Genomic DNA, 20,721 nt, shown 5'->3' with positions numbered 1-20,721 from the left:
ACAACTGCAAATGTGTGTTTTATACAGCTCCATCATAACCTTCTTACTCTTATATTCTGTACCTAGGCTAATAAAGGCAAGTATCCCACATGCCACCTTAACCACCTTATTTACCTTTCCTGCTGCTTTCAGGGACCTATCCACGTGCATCCCAAGGTCTCACTGGTCCTCTGTACTCCAGTACTCTGTACTGGTCCTCTGTACTACTGAGCCACGACAGATCAGCCATGATCTTATTGAATGGCGGGGCAGGCTCGAAGGGCCAGATGGCCTACTCCTGCTCCTATTTCTTATGTTCTTATGTTCTTATGTTCCTGGTTCCTTACCTTTTATTGTGTACTCCCTCGCCTTTAGAATCCTCATAACCATTCAAGTTAAGTTTATTTATTAGTCACAAGTAGGTTTACATTAACGTTGCAATAAAGTTGCTGTGAAAATTCCCTAGTCGCCACACTCCAGTGTTTGTTTGGGTACATTGAGGGAGAATTTAGCGTGGCCAATGCACCTAACCAACACGTCTTTTGAACTGTAGGAAGAAACCAGAGCACTTGAAGGAAACCTACGTCGACATGGGAAGAACGTGCAGACTCCGCACAGACAGTGACCCAAGCCAGTAATCAAACCCAGGTCGCTGGCACTGTGAGTCAGCAGTGCTAACCACTATACCACTGTGTCACCCTGAATATAAATGAAAAAATGCAATTTCATATTGCTGCACGCAACAAATTTTAAAGCATATCTTTGTTTTCTTGTCAAGTCTGGCCAATGCAATTTTAAATTTGAATAAATACTATTTCTCAATAAATGTAACAAGTTCACATGATGCCCTTTACTACTTCTGCATGAGAAAGAACGTCAAACTACAAAATCCTTGAATCCTTTTACGGCAAGCCTCAAACAAATGAAATAGGACCATGTGTAGGTTTTTTTTATAACAGAAACAAAAGGCATACTGTCATTCTGACTGTAACCACTAATGATGCAACTTGCCATTGTTGACAAAGAATGGTATTTACTACATGAGACGCCATTCATCGTCACTAAAAACTTTTATGGCATAAATGTGATGGCAGTTGACTGAATAAGCATTATTATTGAACAATTTGCATTGCTTCAATGCAAAACATTTTCCCACTATAATCAGCTGAATGTCACAGATTAAGCACAGCAATGACATACTTCTGATGCAAATTTATGACTAAAGAAGCCTCTATTAATTCATTCCAACAAGATGCCCAAAAAAGGATCTATTTTGCAAAAGATTGAAATCACGAGAATGCTCATTCTAAATTCAAGGTCCTTAGTACTTCAGAGGAAAAAAAGTAATCCAATATTATTGGAAAGAAAGTTATGGGGTACAGTTACCATTTCAGTGTATCTCTGTGTCTTCCACCAACCACCCTATACCCCCAGTGAAATCTGCACTGCTCAGCACAAGGAAGAGGCTGAATAACAGGGTGAGTTTGTGCCAATGTTGCCAATGAGGGGAAGGAACTACAACATCTGATACATGATCATGCCTCTCTTTTGACTTTCAGCCTTTGGAGTACTGTTAATACACTGGTCATATAGACCCAAGTTACCTGAAACAGTTTTTGTTGTTCCTTTATGAGAAAACTGGTATCCGTTGGAGAGATTGAGGATATGTGTAAGTAAGGGAGAATCCATTGAAGGAAAGGGGGGATTCAAACTAGTTTTGGGCAGCAGTAAAAGATGAGCAATAAAGAATCAGCTGCCCATTTGACACTTCACCTGATTTTCTTTTCCTTTTACATATAACAGCAGCCTGCATTTATGTAGCATCTTAAATGGAGTAAAACATCCCAAGCTCCTTGACAAACAGAGCCAGTAAATGATTTTCTTCAAATCAGGTTGAAATTTGAAACACCTCGCAGCCTGATTGATTGTAGAATTCTCTCATCAGAGGAAACATATTTCCCCATGGATCATTGATAAGGTTTGTTGTCTCAGAGCTGCTCCTATGCACATACAAGCAATGAACTGAGTGGCAACATCAGCAGAAACACAGGAGCAGATTTTGGTCCCTGTTCATCGTAACAAGTTATCGATCTGCTCAACTAAACCCCCACCTCTGATTGTGATGCCCCAGTCCTCAATAAAACAATTAGTCACTCACTCTGGCTGATCTCCCCGATGTGGCCCTCATCTTTGCTCATTTGAGTCTCAAGGATGCAAACTTGAAAAATTACAGTAGATAACATGTTTAGTCATCCAATCGCCAGATCAAAACTGGGTCCTGCCTGAAGCTTCTCCCACATTCGATGATCATCCTGGAATGCAAAAATAATGCCTGATTTCTCTTCCCCACTTCAAATTGAATTCTGAAATGCCTGTCTCCTCCACCTCACCTCCACCAGCATGTGGATTTTGTTGTCATTAACACTGATAACATCTGTTCTGCTGCTCTCCTGTTGCCCTCCCTTTCTTAACCTACTAGGCCAGCCTTTAAACCATATCATTTTATTTGTCTCCTATCTCACCTTATACCTTCTCCAAGTTCCAACAGATCTATTCTTCTCCCTCAACCTTGTTCCCACCAAACAACTGACCATGCAACTTTCCTTCCTGACCTTTGCATTAGATTATATTTTTAACTCTTCCATTTACTCAGTTTGTCTCTTCAAAAATGCCTGCCATTAACTTCCTCCCTCTGCAAAAGCCCATCCTTGACCCCTCTGACCCTGCAAACGACTGTCTAGTCTCCAATCTCCCTTTCCTCTCTAAAGTCCTTCAACATATTTCTGTCTCTTAAACCCATGCCCATCTTCCCCACAAGTTTATGTTTGAATCCTTCCAATCGGGTTTACACCCCTGCCACTTCACCAAAAACCTTCTTAAAGTCACCAATGATTCTTCCCCTCATCCTTCTCAATCAAACTGCAGCCTTTGTCACAGTTGACTACACCATTCTCCTCCAGTTCCTCTTCTCCTCCACGCATTTGGACGGTACAGCCCTCACTGAGTCTTATCTCTTCATTTGTAGCCAAAGAATTACCTTTTTCCCCATACTTGCTTTGTTACTTCTGAAGTTCCTGGGGAATCAATCCAAGGCTTTCTTCCATTTCTCATCTACAAGCTGCCCCATGAGAACATCATCTGAAAACACAACAGGTTCCACATTTATACTGGCAGCGCCTAGCTTGACCTCATCAACAGCTCTCAGAACCTTCACTGTCTCTGATTTTGTCACATTGCTTGTCCAACATCCAGTCTCCAACTAAATAATGGGAAGACCATAGCCATTGTCTTAGTTCCCTGCCACAAACTGTTCCCCAGCCACTGACTCCATTCCTCTCCCTGGTCATTGAGGCATCTCAGCCCCCTATTTAATTCTGAGATGAACTTCTGACTACCTGCTCGCTCTCTATTCAGCTTCCTGGGTCCTTAGGTCTTGACTTCTTTCCTTAAGTCTTTCCCATTTTCCGCCTTTCCTGCATTCCTTAAAACCTGCCTTTTCAAGTAATCTGTTCTAATATCTTCTTGTATGACTCGATATCAAATTTTGTTTGATAAAGCTCCAGTAAAGTGGCTTGAACCCATTTACAATATTGCAAGTATTGATAAGTGTCTAGCAATGGCAAGTTTGGTTGATTTCATCTTTTCGTATTGAGACTAAATGTGGCAGACTGTTATGTCCAACGGGAACATCCAACTCAGCATAGATCAGGAAATTTATTTGAAACTTTCCTGATCTGCTCACTGACTGGGATAAACTAATTGAGTAATTTGAGGAGTACATCACGTGAGCCAATTTTTACTTGAATCTATAAAATCAAAAGACTACACCAATCTGAAATGTGTTGACCATGTACTTAGCAATTGAATCAGATTATAACATAGTTTCTTTAACGACTAAAAATCATTTCATTCGTCACTAAAGCTGAAGACTTACTCGCATGGAAGTACTTTTTTTGCTATTCTATAGAAATTTCCATAAATAAGGAACATTCCTGATGCATTTAAAATCTAAATGATTGAATAAAATAATAAGGCAAAATTGTTGCATCCGCAGGGTCCTTTCACAGAGTATATTCATGTATGAGAGAAAGGGGATAACGTGGGCTAAACTTAAAACAATGGATAATAGGCACATGGTATCTCAGTGACTACACAGATTCCTTTATCTAGTGTAGGTGGAGATGAAGGAGTCGGAACTGAATACTGTTTTGTTAGTGCAATAAAAGGAACCGTTGTATGCTAATATAATATGTAGAACGCTACAGAGCATATGATCACCAATTACAAAAGGCGTTGGGTCGATGCTGACACGGAGGAATTGGCATCTTAATTGATTATTTTCCTTCCCAGGACTGAGTGGAGATGAACTGGCCAGTCTTCTACACTGTTCTGATAGGGGTGAACAAGCACTCGACCGGGATCGGACGGATCTGGCTGTCTGTTCTGTTCATTTTCCGGATCATGGTGTTGGTGGTGGCGGCAGAGAGTGTGTGGGGCGACGAGAAGACCGGCTTCACTTGCAACACTCAGCAGCCAGGTTGCAACAGTGTCTGCTACGATCAATTCTTCCCCATCTCCCACATCAGGCTGTGGGCCCTCCAGCTGATTCTGGTGGCCACCCCGGCCCTCCTGGTGGCCATGCACGTTGCTCACAAGCACCATGTGGAGAAGAAGATCTTGCGAATCAAGCAGCTGACGGGAGAGGCTGGGGAAATGGACATTGAGAAAGTGACCAAGCGCAAAGTGCACATCATCGGCTCCCTGTGGTGGACCTACGTGATCAGCATCATCTTCAGAGTGATCTTCGAAGTCGCCTTCTTGTACATCTTCTATTTGATCTACCCGGGCTTCAGGATGATTCGCCTGGTCAAATGCGACGCCTTCCCTTGCCCCAACACAGTGGATTGCTTTGTGTCCAGGCCCACCGAGAAGACTATCTTCACCATCTTCATGTTGGCGGTGTCTGGCGTCTGTGTGCTGCTGAACATAGCAGAGGTGGGCTACTTGATCATCAAGGCTTGTGTGAGACAGTGTCAGAAAAAAGAACCCAGATCCAGTAAAAGCGCATTTTACGGGCGTAAGTTTCCACAATTCAGACCGAATGAAATAAACGAGTTGCTGTCAAATCAAGAATCTGCGTTCCTGAAAAACAGTAAAATGAACGCTCTTCGGAAAAGTGCATCTAATAAAGATGTCTGTAGAACCGCTTGAATTTTAAAACATGCGTTGTGTTTAAAGGAGCCACCTTTATTGGCTTAAGCCCCTTCCCACCACTGCCCGATTCCAATCCTGTTTATGGTAGATTAACATCTCCTTAATAATTCTCAAATGCATCTTTCCTCTCCTGGAGTCCCCAATGTCATTCCTATTACAAAGCAGTGAGACCAATTCGTATTCCATCCTCGTATTCCAACCACCTTGTTGGGCATTCACTATTGCATGCATCTTGCAAGAAGGTGTCAATGTTTGGTTGTGAAGGCCAGTGTTCAGATAAGTCCTCTGTGCATCAATCTTTTGAATTCTATAAATTCTTCACAGACTGGTATATTGTCTCAGCAATTCCTTCTTACCAAACCATGGTTTGCAAGTACCTAAAGTGTAACAGAATTAATTGCTTGGATTGCTTGGTTTGTAATGTATGAGGGGGTCCCATTACCTTAAAGTTTTATTGTTCATCATTCAAGTAGGAAAGCAGATGGCAGTGGACATTGCTGAGCATATCACAGTGTATTGTTTCAGCTGAGTCAGCTCACTATTCGCTTAGAACCTCACCAAATTAGTTCAAGGTATCCCTGTTTAAATTGCCTTGACTCTAGCGTAGCCAGAGCTCCTGAGCACATATGTGCGGTGCTCCTCCTCCAACAGTTGCACCCTGAATTGCTATCAGAATTTTGGAATTTTCCAATCTCGTCCATGGCTGCCCTGCTGCAAGGGAGAATGGAGAATTTGGCATTCCAGCCAAAACCCCATTCGATTTCAGTGACACCAGAGAATCCCAGCCATGAGCAAAGATGGAGGTTTTGTCCCATTACTCAACATTTTTCCACCGAGACTGGTGTAATAGAACCATAGAATCCCTACAGTGCAGAAGAAGGCCATTTGACCCATCAAGTCTACAGCGACTCTTCAAAAGAGTACCTTACCTAGGCCCACCCATTCATTTACCGTGACCAATTCACCTAACCTGCATATTTTTGGATGTCATTGCAGCAACAGAGCAAGCAGCCACATGCACCATTTCTTGCGCGTTTCTCCCAGTTAATGTTACATGAGAGAATCAAGTGGAAATTCTAAATGTTTAAAAGTTTAGACCACCTAGAAGGCAGTATGGGCATTGACAAGTGATTGTCTAACTGCAAAAAAAATGTTCAAAGCCAGGTCAAAAATGCCCAGGAGATCCAAGAGACCATGAGCATTCTTGAACCTGGTCTAAACTCTTCTCCATTAAAATTCTCATCCAGCATTATGAGATCAGCCTTCCAGGAAGCTGCACACCAGCGGCACAGTAGCACAGTGGCATTGCTGCCTCACAGCACCGGGGACCGGGATTCGATTCCCGACTTGAGTCACTGTTTGTGTACAGTTTGCACATTCTCCTCATGTCTGTGTAGGTTTCCTCCAGGTGCTCTGGTTTTCTCCCACAGTCCGAAAGATGTGCTAGTTAGATGCATTGACTTGAACAAGTGCTGGAATGTGGCGACTAGGGGAATTTCACAGTAACTTCATTGCAGTGTTAATGTAAGCCTTATATGTGACTAATAAATAAATTTTAACTACCATGCTTCAGAGTCAGGTCAGGCCCTGTTTCTGGATTTAATATCTATCTCTGCAAAGCGGACAATGGTCCTAAAACTGCCGTCAGTGTCCCACAGCTGCCAAAATGAATGGGAAGACAGTGGACATGATGAGTGTTTCAATGGGCAGCAGTTAGTGAACCACATGTGATAGTGTGTTTAGCTTTAATTTTACTTAACACTATAACATCTCTTCAGTCTGCTAAAAACAAGATGGCTATTAATGGAGATGGGTCAAAGGTCAAAATGATTGGTTTTAATGGAGGACAGAGAGGAGGTGAGGTTTAAGGAGGGAATTAAGTCCATCGCAGTTGAAGGCTCCCAACAGTGGTGGAGTGATAAAACAAAATGAATGTGCAAGAAGATGGAGTGCAATTGGAGGAGTGCATATATCTCTTGTTGGCTAGAGAAACTTACACAATCAGAGAATTGAAAAGTCATGTTGGGATTTGAAAACAAGGATGAGAATTTTAAAATTGAAGCATTGGTGGATTAGGAGTCATGGTAGGCCCAGCATAATAGGTGGAAAGGAATTGTGCGAATTAGATTACATGCAGCAGGAATTTGGATGGTGGCAGAAGGGAGGCCAGTAGTGAGAGCATTGAATTAGTGAGGTTCAAGGGTAACAAATGTGTGGATGAGGAGTTCAAGAGCAGATTTTGCTGCAACAAAGGTGGTGATGGATGATATTATGGCCTTGGAAATGTAGTCCATATATAGTCATCAATTCATCTCAAAGCCAAATAGGATGGTGAAAGTTTAGCCTCAAGTGGCTGCTGGGATAGGGAGAGGTTTTTTTTTTGTCAGCTATAAGTTCCTGTGCATTGAGCTCTTTATTTGCATCTGGGGTTGATATACAGAATTGAGATCAGATGCGCCCATGCCTCCATCAATCGCTTCCCAACAAAGACAGAGGAAGTATAAGTGAGGTACTCCTTGCACATCTACAATAAAACATAGGGGTTAGTCTAGGAGCTGGGTGCCACCTGTTTCACTTGGGATATATGGCACATGGTACATTCAAGCCCTAAACAAAGATGGTAAGAAACAAGAGCACTTTATCAAATATAAATCCCTAATAGATTCATCTAACTACTTTTTCAGCTAACTGCCAATCCCCAAACAATAGACCCTAAAATGTGATCTTCGTTACCCTTTCCATTTCCTGTTTTTGTTACTTATTTATTCTCAACAGAAGATGATTGGAACCAGGGAAATTGGGTGAACACAATGATTTTGTGAATGAAAGGGCTAATTGTTTTGGTTGACTACATTGATAAATAAATGTGATAGTTTTATATTTATGTAGCACTGCTTGGGCTTCTGAACTGTCTTATGAGACTAAGAAGGCCTTGTTCAATTTCATTTTATCAACAGAAGAAAGTGTTGAACTAGAGTTAGTTGCTTACACATACAAATACGATAGGTATTAAATGATTCAGCATTGGATCTGTAGCAATAGACTTGGAGCCACAGCTTAACTATTGAGGTTATATTTATTGAACAGACAGTCTGTCAGTTTAAGTAAGTACACAGTAGAGTTTATACAAACTCTATGGAAATTAATCACCGTCGGTGAATCCTAGTAACATACTCCACTGGAGGGTTCTCCATAGAATCCCTACAGTGAAGAAGGAGGCCATTTGGCTTATCAAGTCTGAACTGACTCTCCAAAAGAACATCTTACCCAAGCCCAAACCCCTTGCCCTATCCCTGTAACCCCACGCATTTAGCATGGCCATTCCACTTGACTTGCACTTCTTTAGACTGTTGGCGAAAGCTGGAGCATCCAAAGGAAGGTGCAAGGAAGATGTGCAGACACCACACAGACAGTCTCCCAAGATCAGAATTAAACCTGCATTCCTAGTGCTGTGAGGCAGCGGTGCTAACCACTGTGCCACCATGCCGCTCCTGAGAGGTAAAGACAACATCACTCAGATAGGTAGATTAAGGACATTTTAGGTTTGGTCCCACAGTGTGTGCTGATTCAGCTAATTCATGGTGCTGGTTGGAATGCTACAGTTCATCACTCCTATCTTAAGGGAAAATCATTATCCTGCTACCTTGATGGAAGTGCAGGTCCAAAGAGGATAGGATCAGACTTGCTGCAGTACTGTGCACAGTTTGCTGCCATTTACTATTGAGGATAGTGTCAGACTGGTGTAACAGATTTGAGAACCATATCCCCGCAAGGAAGTTAACCTCCAGATGAATTATGAAGGTAGAAAAGGTCCAAGTATTTTCACTGACATCATTCATCCATGTATATGAACAGATAAAAATAGATAAGTCCATCGATTAGCATGCTTCCCAATGTTTGTAGACTAGGATCGGAAAAGGGTTGGCTCGTGCACAGTTCTGCTCAGGACAGCATTTCAGATGATCTGGAAGTGTGGAGATAGGAGTGATTAAGGTGTGAAACAAGGCTAGGACCACAGAGAGACAAGGGAGATGGAACTAGTCAATAAGGGTCAGCAAGGTGGGTCAGTTATTGAAAATGTTAAGTTTATTTATTAGTGTCACAAGTAGTCTTACGAAGCACTGCATGAAGTTACTGTGAAAATCCCCGAGTTGCCTCACTCCAGTGCCTGTTCGGGTATACTGAGGGAGAATTTAGCATGGCCAATACACCTAACCAGCAAGTCTTTCAGGCTGTGGGAGGAAAGCAGAGCACCCAGAGGAAACTCATGCATTCTCGAGGAGAATGTGCAGATTGAGAGAGTGGAGAATGTAGTGTTATAGTCATAGCTAGGGTGTAGAGAAAGATCAACTTAGTGCAAAGTAGGCCCATTCAAAAGTCTGATGGCAGCTGACTGAAGCTGTTTATAAATCGGTTGGTGTGTGATTTCAGACTGTTGTGTCTGTTTCCCGAATTAAACTTAGATGCAGCAAAAAGACAGAAAGTAAGCAGTATATTTTGCATCAGAATTTCTACTGCTTCATTGCACCTTTTTCCCAAAAAATATGTTTGTGAATGTATTTCAGGTCATTTCCCTAGTTTACAATTGACTGCCTATTGAAATAATGGTTTGGTGCAGTATTCTAGTCATGTATTCACAGTCTGAATTTTAAAACATGTATTTGTACATACAAGTTTGAAAACGTGCTTTCTTCAAAATAATGCAAAAAGATTCATGGCTCTAAAAGGCAAGTTTAAAACCAACATCAGGAAGTTTTTATTTATGCAGAGGCAGATAAATGTCATAAGTAATTTTCATGAATGGCTTGAGGTCAAGATACAGGATATATTTCATAAACAGGTAGATGCCATTGGGGAAAGCAGTAAGACTGGTATTCTGACCAAATGAGATGAAATGGATTGTTGAGTCTTTGTCTGAATCTATTTTGTAACCTTCGATCTCATGTGATATGGGTTTGGCCATCTCAATCCATTTTTCAATAATTAATTTGATTTATTATTGTCACGTGTAATGGTATACAGTGAAAAGTATTGCTTCTTGCGCACTATACAGACAAACCATACCATACATAAAGAAGGAAAGGAGAAAGTGCAGTATGTAATGCTACAGTCATTGCGAGGGTATAGAGAAACTTAGACTTAATATGAGGTAGATCCGTTCAAAAGTCTGATCGCAGCAGGGAAGAAACTTGAGTTCTTGAGTTGGTTGGTACATGATCTCAGATTTTTGTATCTTTTTTTCCGATGGGAGAAGGTGAAAAAGAGTATGTCTGAGGTACGTACAGTCATTGATTATGCTGGCTGCTTTTTCGAGGCAGCGGGAAGTGTAGACAATGTGAATGGATGGGAGACTGGTTTGCATGATGAACTGGGCTTTGTTCGTGACCCTAATTCGGCCCACAGAAAAGATGATTTCCTAATGAGGCAAAAAATACAGAGGCCACAGAATCACTGATGTGAGAAATGGAACAAATGTACATCCTACAGTAGGATGGTATCCTTAGTAGGATGGTATCCTTCTAAGGCTGGGGCAATGAGAAGATTTTACTTTGCATCTGACTACTATATCTGACTTGGAAATGTTTGTTGCTGACATTAGAAAGGCAATTACTCATATCAATCACTATCAGAGTAAACACACTGCAATGTTATAAAAATCTGAAATTTGTAACTAATCAGAATGTGGGGCTTAAAAGCAAAATAATGCAGGTGCTGGAATCTGAAACAAAAACAGAAAATACTGTAAAGTCTCAGTAGATCTGGCAGCATCTATGGGGAGAGAATAAAGCCAATGTTTTGAGTCAGGATGACCCTTTGTCAGAGTTGGGGCTTATCTGACTCATAGAAATAACTATCTTTATTCCATTCTGCCTCCAATCATTGGGTAAGTATGGTATATTAATTCCCCCTTTCACATTGTTGCATGATTGTCTTTTTTCCTGCCTCTATGCTATATGCTTCTTGCCAGGAAGAAAAAACAGGAAATCTGTTTCAGTATCTGCCAATATAACAGATCATGTTTGCCCATTTTTTGTATATTAATCCGTCTTTGGCCAACGAGCCAACTTATTTAAAGCATTCCTACTGGCTGAGTTAACTAAAGATAACTCAGTAATATTAATAATCAGCTCAAGTGAATTGTGACAGAAAGTTACTGCCCCATGGGATAATGCATTTCTCCTTTTAAGGTCATTCAATTTACATGTATTATGAGTGGAATCAAGAATATTCAAGTATTTTTCATGGTCAACATATGAATCAGGTTTATTTTGATGTAGTAATGCATGAAGCAATGCTATTTGCAAATCAGGAGTGGAAATAGTCACTTTTTGTAAAAACTTAAACTGACAGCAAAACCCAAAGCACCAATGTTTCTTTAATTACCTTAACAGTTTATAAATTACACTAAAATAACATCAGTAGCGGTTAGCACTGCTGCCTCACAGGACCAGGAACCCGGGTTCAATTCCCAGCTGGGTCACTGTCTGTATAGAGTTTGCATGTTCTCCCCATGTCTGCGTGGGTTTCCTCTGGGTGCTCTGGTTTCCTCCCACATTCTGAAAGACATGCTGGTTAGATGCATTGACCCAAACAGGTGCCGGACTGTGGTGACTAGGGGAATTTCACAGTAACTTCATTGCAGTGTTAATGTAAACCTTACTTGTGACTAATATATAAACTTTAAACTTTAAAAAATTTGATAGCTTCTGGTTCTCGAAATAAGGTATGATGTTCTTTGGAAGTATAATTAACGTAGAAACATCAAAAATAGAGGCAGGAGTAGGCCATTCAAGCTTGCTCTGCCATTCATTTTGATCATTGCTAATCATTAAATTCAACATCCTGATCTCTCCTTACCCCCATATCTCTTGATTCCTTTAACCTCAAGAGCTATATCTAATTTCTTCTTGAAATCATACAATGTTTTGGCCTCAACTACGTTCTGTGGTACTGAATTTCACAGATTCTCCAATCTATGGGTGAATAACTTTCTCTTCATCTCAGCCCTAAAAGGTTTATCCCTTCTCTTCAAACTATGACACCTAGTTCTGGACCCAGCCTCCTCCACCCCCCTGCCCCGCCCCCAGGAACATTTTTCTGTATCTACCCTGACCAATACTGTTAGAATTTTATAAGTTTCTCTGAGATTCCCTCTCATTCTTCTAACTCCAATTAATACAATCCTAACTGACTTAGTCTCTCCTCATGTGACAGACCTGCCTATTTCGGAATCAGCCTGGTAAACCTTTGTTGCGCTCCCTCTATATCAAGGATATCCTTCCTCAGGTAAGTACTTCAAAACTGCACATAATACTCTAGGTACTTGCCAATGTTCTGTACAAATGCAGCAAAACATCCCGATTCCTTTACCCAAATCCTCTTGCTATGAAGGCCAACGTTACATTTGCCTTCTTTACTGCCTGCTGCACCTGCACGCTTACTTTCAGCAACTGATGCATGATGACACCAAAGCTCACTGAGTATCCACCTCTCGTAAGTTACACCCATTCAAATAATAATCTTCCTCCTTACTTTGTTACTGAAGTGGATAACCTCACATTTATCCACATTATACTGCAACTGCCATGCAGATGTCCACACACTCAGCCTGATCACCAAATCGATCATAAAACGTAAACTCTCTCTCTGTTATTTTCTAAAATGAGACTAAGATTAGAAATCTCCCACAAGGACATAATTCTGTAACATTGGTCATGATTAAATACTAATAATTGTCTTTTTTTGAAAAGCATTTAAGTTCCTGTTTCTTAAAATTACAAGGCTAATGTGCAGACTGGACAGAGCAAGCCCAAGTCCATCTCTTTGCTTGCTCCAAAATCCAGATTCAGATTGAATCCAATTCATGGTCCCCACAAGACATATAAATAAGAACCAAGCTGAAAATGGCTAGCTTCAGATCAAGCACGGTTCCTTTTTACTCAAAAAACAGGAAAACCAGGAAATCTGTTTCAGTGTCTGCCAATATAACAGATCATGTTTGCCCAATTTTTTGTACATTAATCCATCTTTGGCCAATTAGCCAACTAATTTAAAGCATTCTTACTAGCTGAGTCAACTAAAGATAACTCAGTAATATTAATAATCAGTTCTAAATGAATTGTGACAGAAAATAACTGATCCATGGGATAATGCATTTCTGTTTTTAAGATCATTCAATTTACATGTATTATGAATAGAATCAAGAAAATTCGCTAGCATCAGATCAAGCACGGTTCCCTTTTACCCAGTTAAAAGGGCCTGCAGTTACCTTGCCAGTTTTGATCATACTCTGTTTTTCCCTCTCAGAAGAGGCCCATCCCCCACCCTCCACCTCCCACTGGCCTTTTTTCTGGGATGAGCAAAATACTGTAGATGCTGGAATCTGCAACCAAGAGAGAATACTGGAAAAGCTCAGCAGATCTGACAGCATCTGTAGGGAAGGGAAAACCCACAGTTGTTTATAGATGCACTGAGTTTTTCAGCACTCTCTGTTTGCTTCTTTCTGGGACATCTGTGGAGAACTTACTGACTGAGCAGATTGGTTTGGGGAGTTCCAGCCAAACCTACTCTCCTGTAGATGAATCTCCTGCAACTACGTCACCAGTAGGACTCCTTTCACTACATAATCAGCCAAACGCCTAAAGATATAATTTGTTGTTAGGATAGTCATTTTAATAGGTTCTTTGTTGTTTAAATCTGTTTCTATAGGGCTATTTCTTTTAGCAATGATGATCTGGAGACCAGGTTTTATAAAGTTCTTAGTGGCTCAGCAACTGAATAACAGACATGATTGGTGAAATACCTTCATGTGGAAATGTAATTATGGATGTTAAGTTTCTGCACAAAATGTAAATTGTACCGGTTCATGGGCTCCCAAGAAATTTGCCCCTTTTACGATCTCATGGAATCTTAGGACCATGTCTATGTTACTTGTTACTATGCAGTCCATTTCAATTATCTAAAAAATGTTTTATTGATGCTCTGTTTGCACTTCAGTCCCACGCTCCTGATTTACAGACACCCAGTGAGTAGGAGGAGAGGACAGGGAAGGCGGACGACCTCCTGGTGAACCTGCTCCTGGGCCTAACCAAATGATCTATAAACAGGTCCAGGCAGAGGGTGACTGAGGGGATTGTCCAACCCAACTGTCTACAGCAGCTATATTTGTTGTCAGGTGTCCCTGGAGAGGGAGCATGCAGTGTCCAAGGGCACCATCAGGGTGTATCATCGATCCTCTTAATCACATTTTGATTTGATCTTTTAAGTTTCCTTTCTGCTTTTTTTTTGTTTTGGTGGTTTCCTTCTTTTTGACGGTGCCCTTTTTGCTTTGTCCCTGAGTATGTTTAACTTAGTTTATTTGATATACCCAAAAAAAATGTTGGGTTTGGGAATTTCTCCTGATCAAGTCCCTCAGTGGACTTCACACTAAGTGTTCCAAGAGGACTTGATCTGTCACATTTATGGGACTATATTTAATACGTTTGTTGCATTTTATACATGTCACAGCTGGTCACTCAACGCACATTAAAACTAATCCTGCATTACAGACTAATCTCCAGTCATCCCACCCATCCATCCAGCACTAATCTCTAAAGAAAAGAAGTGTCCTGCCAATGGAGATGCTTGAAGACTCCTTCAACGTCCGAGGATTGATCCTGAGGCACCATTGGCAACCCCAGAATTGGAGAAGATAACTCAGCAGTGACGCCAACTTTATATCATATCAACTTTCCTGGGTACAGGTACTCAGTGTTCTTTTCATGAGCCACTCCAGTTTCCTTTGATCGACATCTATCATTTCCCTCATTAAATACTATGGGGTTCTCAGACTGATGCCCAATGCAACATGTAAATCGATGCTTCTGGTCAGAAATCCTTTTTTTTAAAAATTGCCATCAAGGTCTTCCACGATGCTCAAAGCTTCAGTGGTCAGACACTCCAGGTTTATTGGATTGAAGTTCAAGGATTTCCATATCAAAGAAAGTTGCCGTCAAAGCTTCCCATTTCACGCCATCTAGGATTCCCAAGATCAATATTCATGATTTCATCTTTGGGACTGTCTGATGCTCGCTTCTGCGTCCCACTGGCATTTATTCCCCTCTAACAGGAAAGTTCTCATTCATGCTCTCAACTTCATTTCATTGTGACACATTTAGTTAAAATTGCATGAAAACCTCAGCAGCTGGATTGAGTCACATGCAATTTTGCTTTTTTTTTCCAGTAGACATTGTTACTTTAAGGGAGCAGACCTGAATTTTAAGGATGAGCTTCGGTTCTGTCCCAAGTTTGATTGAGTTGAGATTTCAGGATTAGTTAGGAGTTCAAGACTTGTAAAAAAAAACCGTCGGGTTCATGATTATTTCTGTTACTAATGTCATTGAATAGGAGAATATGAATAAGAAATAAACTGCAATAGTAAATGACCATACAACAATTATGATTTCAAGTACGTTCAAATCATGCCCAATAAGTAAGTTAGTTGGCTGATTGTTTGTATTATTTCAATGCATTTTATCAATATCCAAATTCAAAACTCACAATGTATTGATGTATCTTCTGTATTGGAACATGTAATACCACTTGAATTTGCTGCTGCTGAATGAATGAATGAAGAATGAATGAATGAATGGGAAGTATGAATGGGAGATACCACACTTTTAAGAAATAAAACCATCAAATGTAATGGGTGTGAAAGCTTGAAGTTGAATGGCAACTAAATGTTCAGAACTTTAAGATGAATGAATTATAATGTTTGGCTTTCCACCACTCTTGTCCATAAATACTTTGCAATATAGCCGAGTTCAGAGTGTTTTCAATCTCATTGGGAGAAACACAATAGCTACACCTGTGAAGAGATAGTTCTGGCATCTAACCTCCAGTAAACAATAACAATACTAAAACTAATATCGATATACTTAAAAGCAGAGATTAATGTTATGGAGACAAAAGCCTCCTTACAATTAAACATAATGTTCCCGGATTTACTCACTGTGTGGCCCACTTTATTGGGATTTGTTTCCAATTGCCATCATTACTTGTTTCACTTATTTTTCTTAACCACCTGGCATTCTTTCCCATCCCAGGGTGACCTACTTCAATGTACTGAACACAGTTTGTTCAGCAACTACTGGGAGATCCCAGAAAACGGCTAACTGTTCCTGGCTGTTTTCTTTCTGTTTGAAGATCTCACCAGGGATGGAAATCAGAGGCCTTTTCCTCAGCCAGTCTATGGCATTGCATGTATGCAGCTTTAATACCAAGCACGACTGGGATCTGTTCATTTAGTTTTTTCCAGAATAACCCTAGTCCCGTTTTGTCTTCCTTGTTCACTCCTGATGGATATTTTGCCTAGTTTTCTTCCAATCCACAAGAACTTCTATCACAGCAGCCAAATATTCTGTTAATCCCAAAGTATATTTGCATACAAATTTTTTTTTGAGAAATACACTGGTTTGGGATTGCAGTTGGAAAAAGTAACCTATTGTATACAAATGAAAAGATGGGATCAATTCACCCGTAACTTTTTCTACATCGAGTAGACGTCAAGGCAAATTCTACCTATAAACTGGGTGCAGCATTCATAGCTTTAACATAAATATTAGGGAAAGAACAGCAGTTAAGGTGTAAGATAATATATCATCCAAAGAGTCAGAGAAGTATTTGGTTAGGAAAACAATATTTATAGTTATAAAAATGATGCCAACATAAATATTCGAAATCACTGTGGATCCTGAGATGCTGGCATTGTGAAAATGTTATGTGGAGGGAAAGAAAAACTGGACGAGGTGAACAATGTAAAATAAAAAATCTGGACAATAATCTGGTTAGTTTATTGGAAAGGGGGGACACTTTACAGCATTTTCTAGGCCTGGGGAAGACCTGCAGGCCCCAACTATGTGGCAGTTTTCAGGTCTTCCCACCCGAGATGTCACTTTCTAACCCTCCAGCCGAAAGATTGAGATTGGGAGAGTTATGACCCTTTCCTCTGCATATTCAATCCAGAGAATGAATTCCACCAGAGAATATTGCATTCATAAATTTTGTATGCTGAATGTGTTTTCCTGCTCTCCAGGATTGAGAATATGCTTATTTAGTGAACCTGCTAATTATTCCTGACACCAGTCTTATACAATTGGGCACGCTTTCATGTAAATACAAACACGTGTGTGCACAAATCCTTTCATAATGAACACATATACGGACATACGCGGAGATTTACTTCTGTCCACACTTCCATGTTCCTTTATACAATGTCATCTGGAGCATACACGTTCGCACCAGCAACATTTAGCCAGACACCCCTCATACCTCAGATACACGCCAATGTAAAGGCAAATCTTCAGCCATTTGTGTATATAGTCGGTTCCGTGTTAAAGTAGATCTAACATTTCAACCATTGCTTTTAGTTGATCAGATTTATTTCAACTTTAAAATGATGTCCGGGAATTTCAAGGAATCAGTTCTAGTAAGACGCACCAATTCCATTCTCTGCTAATATCCCTGGTAGCAATCACTGGCCTCTAAATGTGAACTGTCTTCACTGGTGACTCTGTAGTCTCACTGGAGGGAACCTTTACACTAGCTTGTCTAAACCTGCTATAATAAAAGCAAAACACTGCGGACGCTGAAATCTGAAACAAAAACTGAAAATGCTGTAAAATATCACCAGGTCTGACAACACCTGTGGAAAGAGGGAGAGATGCTGTCAGACCTGCTGAGAAATTACGGTATGTTCTGTTTTTGTCTAACCCTACTTCTTTTACCCCACTAACTAGGATTCTGAACAGGGCTCATATTTCACAGCGGCCAATCAGTTCATTAGCAACACTCCCAACCCAATGTTACCGTTTTAACTTCATCTTTTAGTTCCACCTTCATCTATTTTGTATCTCGTGGGAAAGGGGATGGGGTCATTTGAGGTTAACCTTTACGGATCGCAGCGAGAAAAAAAAATCCAGCGGGAGTAAAAATGAACCCATGCGTCGTTTAGCGACAAAACAAAGACAAGTAACTCACTCTAATGTAGTTCACTCTATGTTCGCTGTGATGTATGACCCATTCCTGCTTCTGAAGATTTGTTTTAAGACTGTCTTCCCTGCCGACATCGGATATAGTTACGTTTACCTTCCACTGGTCCTGCTGTGTGCTATCCATCCCTGTAATCTTTCCAATTCTTGCAAAATACTGAACCCTCGTAGTAACGCATAAGATTTGCTTATTTCAGAAAGAGCACGATTGCCTTAAAGACATCTTCTTAATGTTGGTACAGTTGGTTAAGAAAGTACAATTTATGAGTTCTAGCATTTTAATTGTGAGCATTTTTCATTAGCTCGGATGATTTACATTTACAATAAAATTGACACAGCCAAAACTTAAAGTTAGGAGACTCTTAAAGGGGACGAGATCTGATTCCAGGTTAAGCCGTTATAAGGTTAAAGAAAACATGTCACACCATCTTTGGAATTCATGTTATTGGAAAACCATTGCCATGGGCAACTGAAGAGCTCGAATATTCATTGACATGTAATTAGTTCATGAACATTTTGTGCCTTAAATTAATTGTATCCAAGCTTTCAAAAATATTGAAACTGAGATCTTATCCTTCTGACTGCACTTTTGTGAAGAAGAATGCAAAATGTTAATATATATATTTGTCAGATATCATGTTGAATGCAACCAATTCCTTTTTATGTGACGATTTTACTAATTATTAACGGACTAAACTAACCACACTCATACACTTGGGTGTGTGTGTGAGTGAAATGTGGTACTTTTATTCAATGCAATTAAAATGGTTTCATTCGGATGCTACTTGAATATTGTTTGGCTGGGAAAATGATTTACTGTATCGATTTTTAGAACTAAGTCAATAAAATTGATCTGAAACTCGGAGACTGCTGCAATGAAATCGTGAATGATTGTGACAGTTTTAATGCTGTGAGGGCGTTGAATTTTTGATCAAGGGGAGGCAGTTTGTGATCTGTCGGGTGGTGGGCTATCACCTGTGGGTTCAAATCCAGCCCGGGGTGGGGGGCGGGGGAGATAAAGCTATTTGCTGTGATGGCAGAAAGAGTTTTAATTTGTTTCGGCAGTTTCAGCCCAGTTCCTTATGAGGATGGACCCAATTTGGTAGTAGTTAGCATTAGTCTCACTGAAATAAACTGTTGGTTGGCTGATACTGGAGAAAGGCCAGATTTCTGCAGTCAGAGATGGTTATCTGACAATGGATTTTGTGGGGGCAGAGTAGAGGGAGCTTGACTTTGCCTTCGACAGGATTGTGCATAATCTGCTGACATTATTGAAATAAAAAGTCTTCTGTTACAGAACATGAATAACTTCATCCTGAGAAACATAAAATCTACAAAAAACTTTCCAAAATAATGAAGCCACGGATGGAGGTGCAGCGTCAAACTGCTTTTGGAGACCCAAATTTGCTGTTTAACGGAATCGTTTTTGATGATGTTTTCCCATGTACATGTTGGTAGCAGGTTTGTTCTTGATGATAAATGGTGACTGTGCCTTGCTTTACAGGAAGAAAGGAAGCATTAGAGGGCGAGTCAATCTATGTTTCCTCATATGTTCTAGTGTCCAATTCAGAACAGAATTGGTGAAAACATGAAAGCAAACTCTTCACTCACCTTCCTGACCATAGATAGTCTATGCTTTAGGAGATTAGGGAAGGGGAGAAGAGTCGTTGAAGACAATGGGATCCTTATCTTCCCAACAGAAATAAGTGAATCACACTGAGAAAACAGGTAGCTAATGAAGAATATTTCTGTCACTCGAACTCAAAGTAAAATATGAGGTAAGTCTACTAATTATTTGTTACATTGCAACAGTGATTGTGCTTGAAAAGTACTTAAATGCCTGTAAAGCACTTTGAAACATCTGGTGGGAATGAAAAGTATTGTATAACTATGTGTCTTTCTGTCTTTCTTCTTTACAAACCCATCTTCAGTTGTTATTGATCAGATCTATCATGATATTAGAAAGTCAGCACTGCGGAATGTGAGAAGGAAGTCTGTGGCAGCTGCCAGTCCAGTTTCTGCCACTTTGTGCATGGCACAGCACAACAACACATTGTATCACTACATCAGACTTCCGTGAATCTGTCCAGCTGTAACAAAGCAATTTATTTACTTGATGATAAGAATTAAACAACGTCATGTGACATTCTTATAAAATTTTAAACTTGTATGCAAGTGCTTTTGTTCAGAAATAAATGATGAAGATGAATAATTTATTTCATGGAACTGAACTTGCCTATGTGTTATGACCAGGATGGGAGGAGTATGTGGACCATCCCACTACTCCACAGCCTAAATATTAGTTTAAAAGTTTAATTTACTCATCCAAATGGCCAATTTTGTACCTTCACTACTGCAGCCAGAATAAAAGAAACTTTAACCAGACGTCTTTCAATAAACTCAGAATGATTGATTTATTATAAAACAAAACTTTTTACAAACCATTTGCAAGAACAGGGACACACTCAATTATAGTCTGGAAATAAAGTTTTCTAAACCT

At 40.2% G+C, this 20,721-nt stretch overlaps 1 protein-coding gene across 1 annotated transcript; it reads left to right on the top strand.

Moving 5' to 3' along the window:
* Window positions 1–4,341: 4,341 nt before the first annotated feature.
* On the top strand, window positions 4,342–15,015 carry LOC145342135 (gap junction beta-1 protein-like). The gene is made up of 2 exons (XM_080187391.1): window positions 4,342–4,974; window positions 14,742–15,015. The coding sequence occupies exons 1-2, from the start codon at window positions 4,342–4,344 to the stop codon at window positions 14,778–14,780; spliced, it is 672 nt and encodes a 223-aa protein (XP_080043517.1). The 3' UTR covers window positions 14,781–15,015.
* Window positions 15,016–20,721: the final 5,706 nt, after the last annotated feature.

This window comes from Carcharhinus amblyrhynchos, chromosome 4, assembly GCF_965287045.1.
Source record: "Carcharhinus amblyrhynchos chromosome 4, sCarAmb.v2.hapA, whole genome shotgun sequence".
NCBI classification, from domain to species: Eukaryota; Metazoa; Chordata; class Chondrichthyes; order Carcharhiniformes; family Carcharhinidae; genus Carcharhinus; species Carcharhinus amblyrhynchos.
This window is presented reverse-complemented; position numbering and strand designations above follow the sequence as displayed.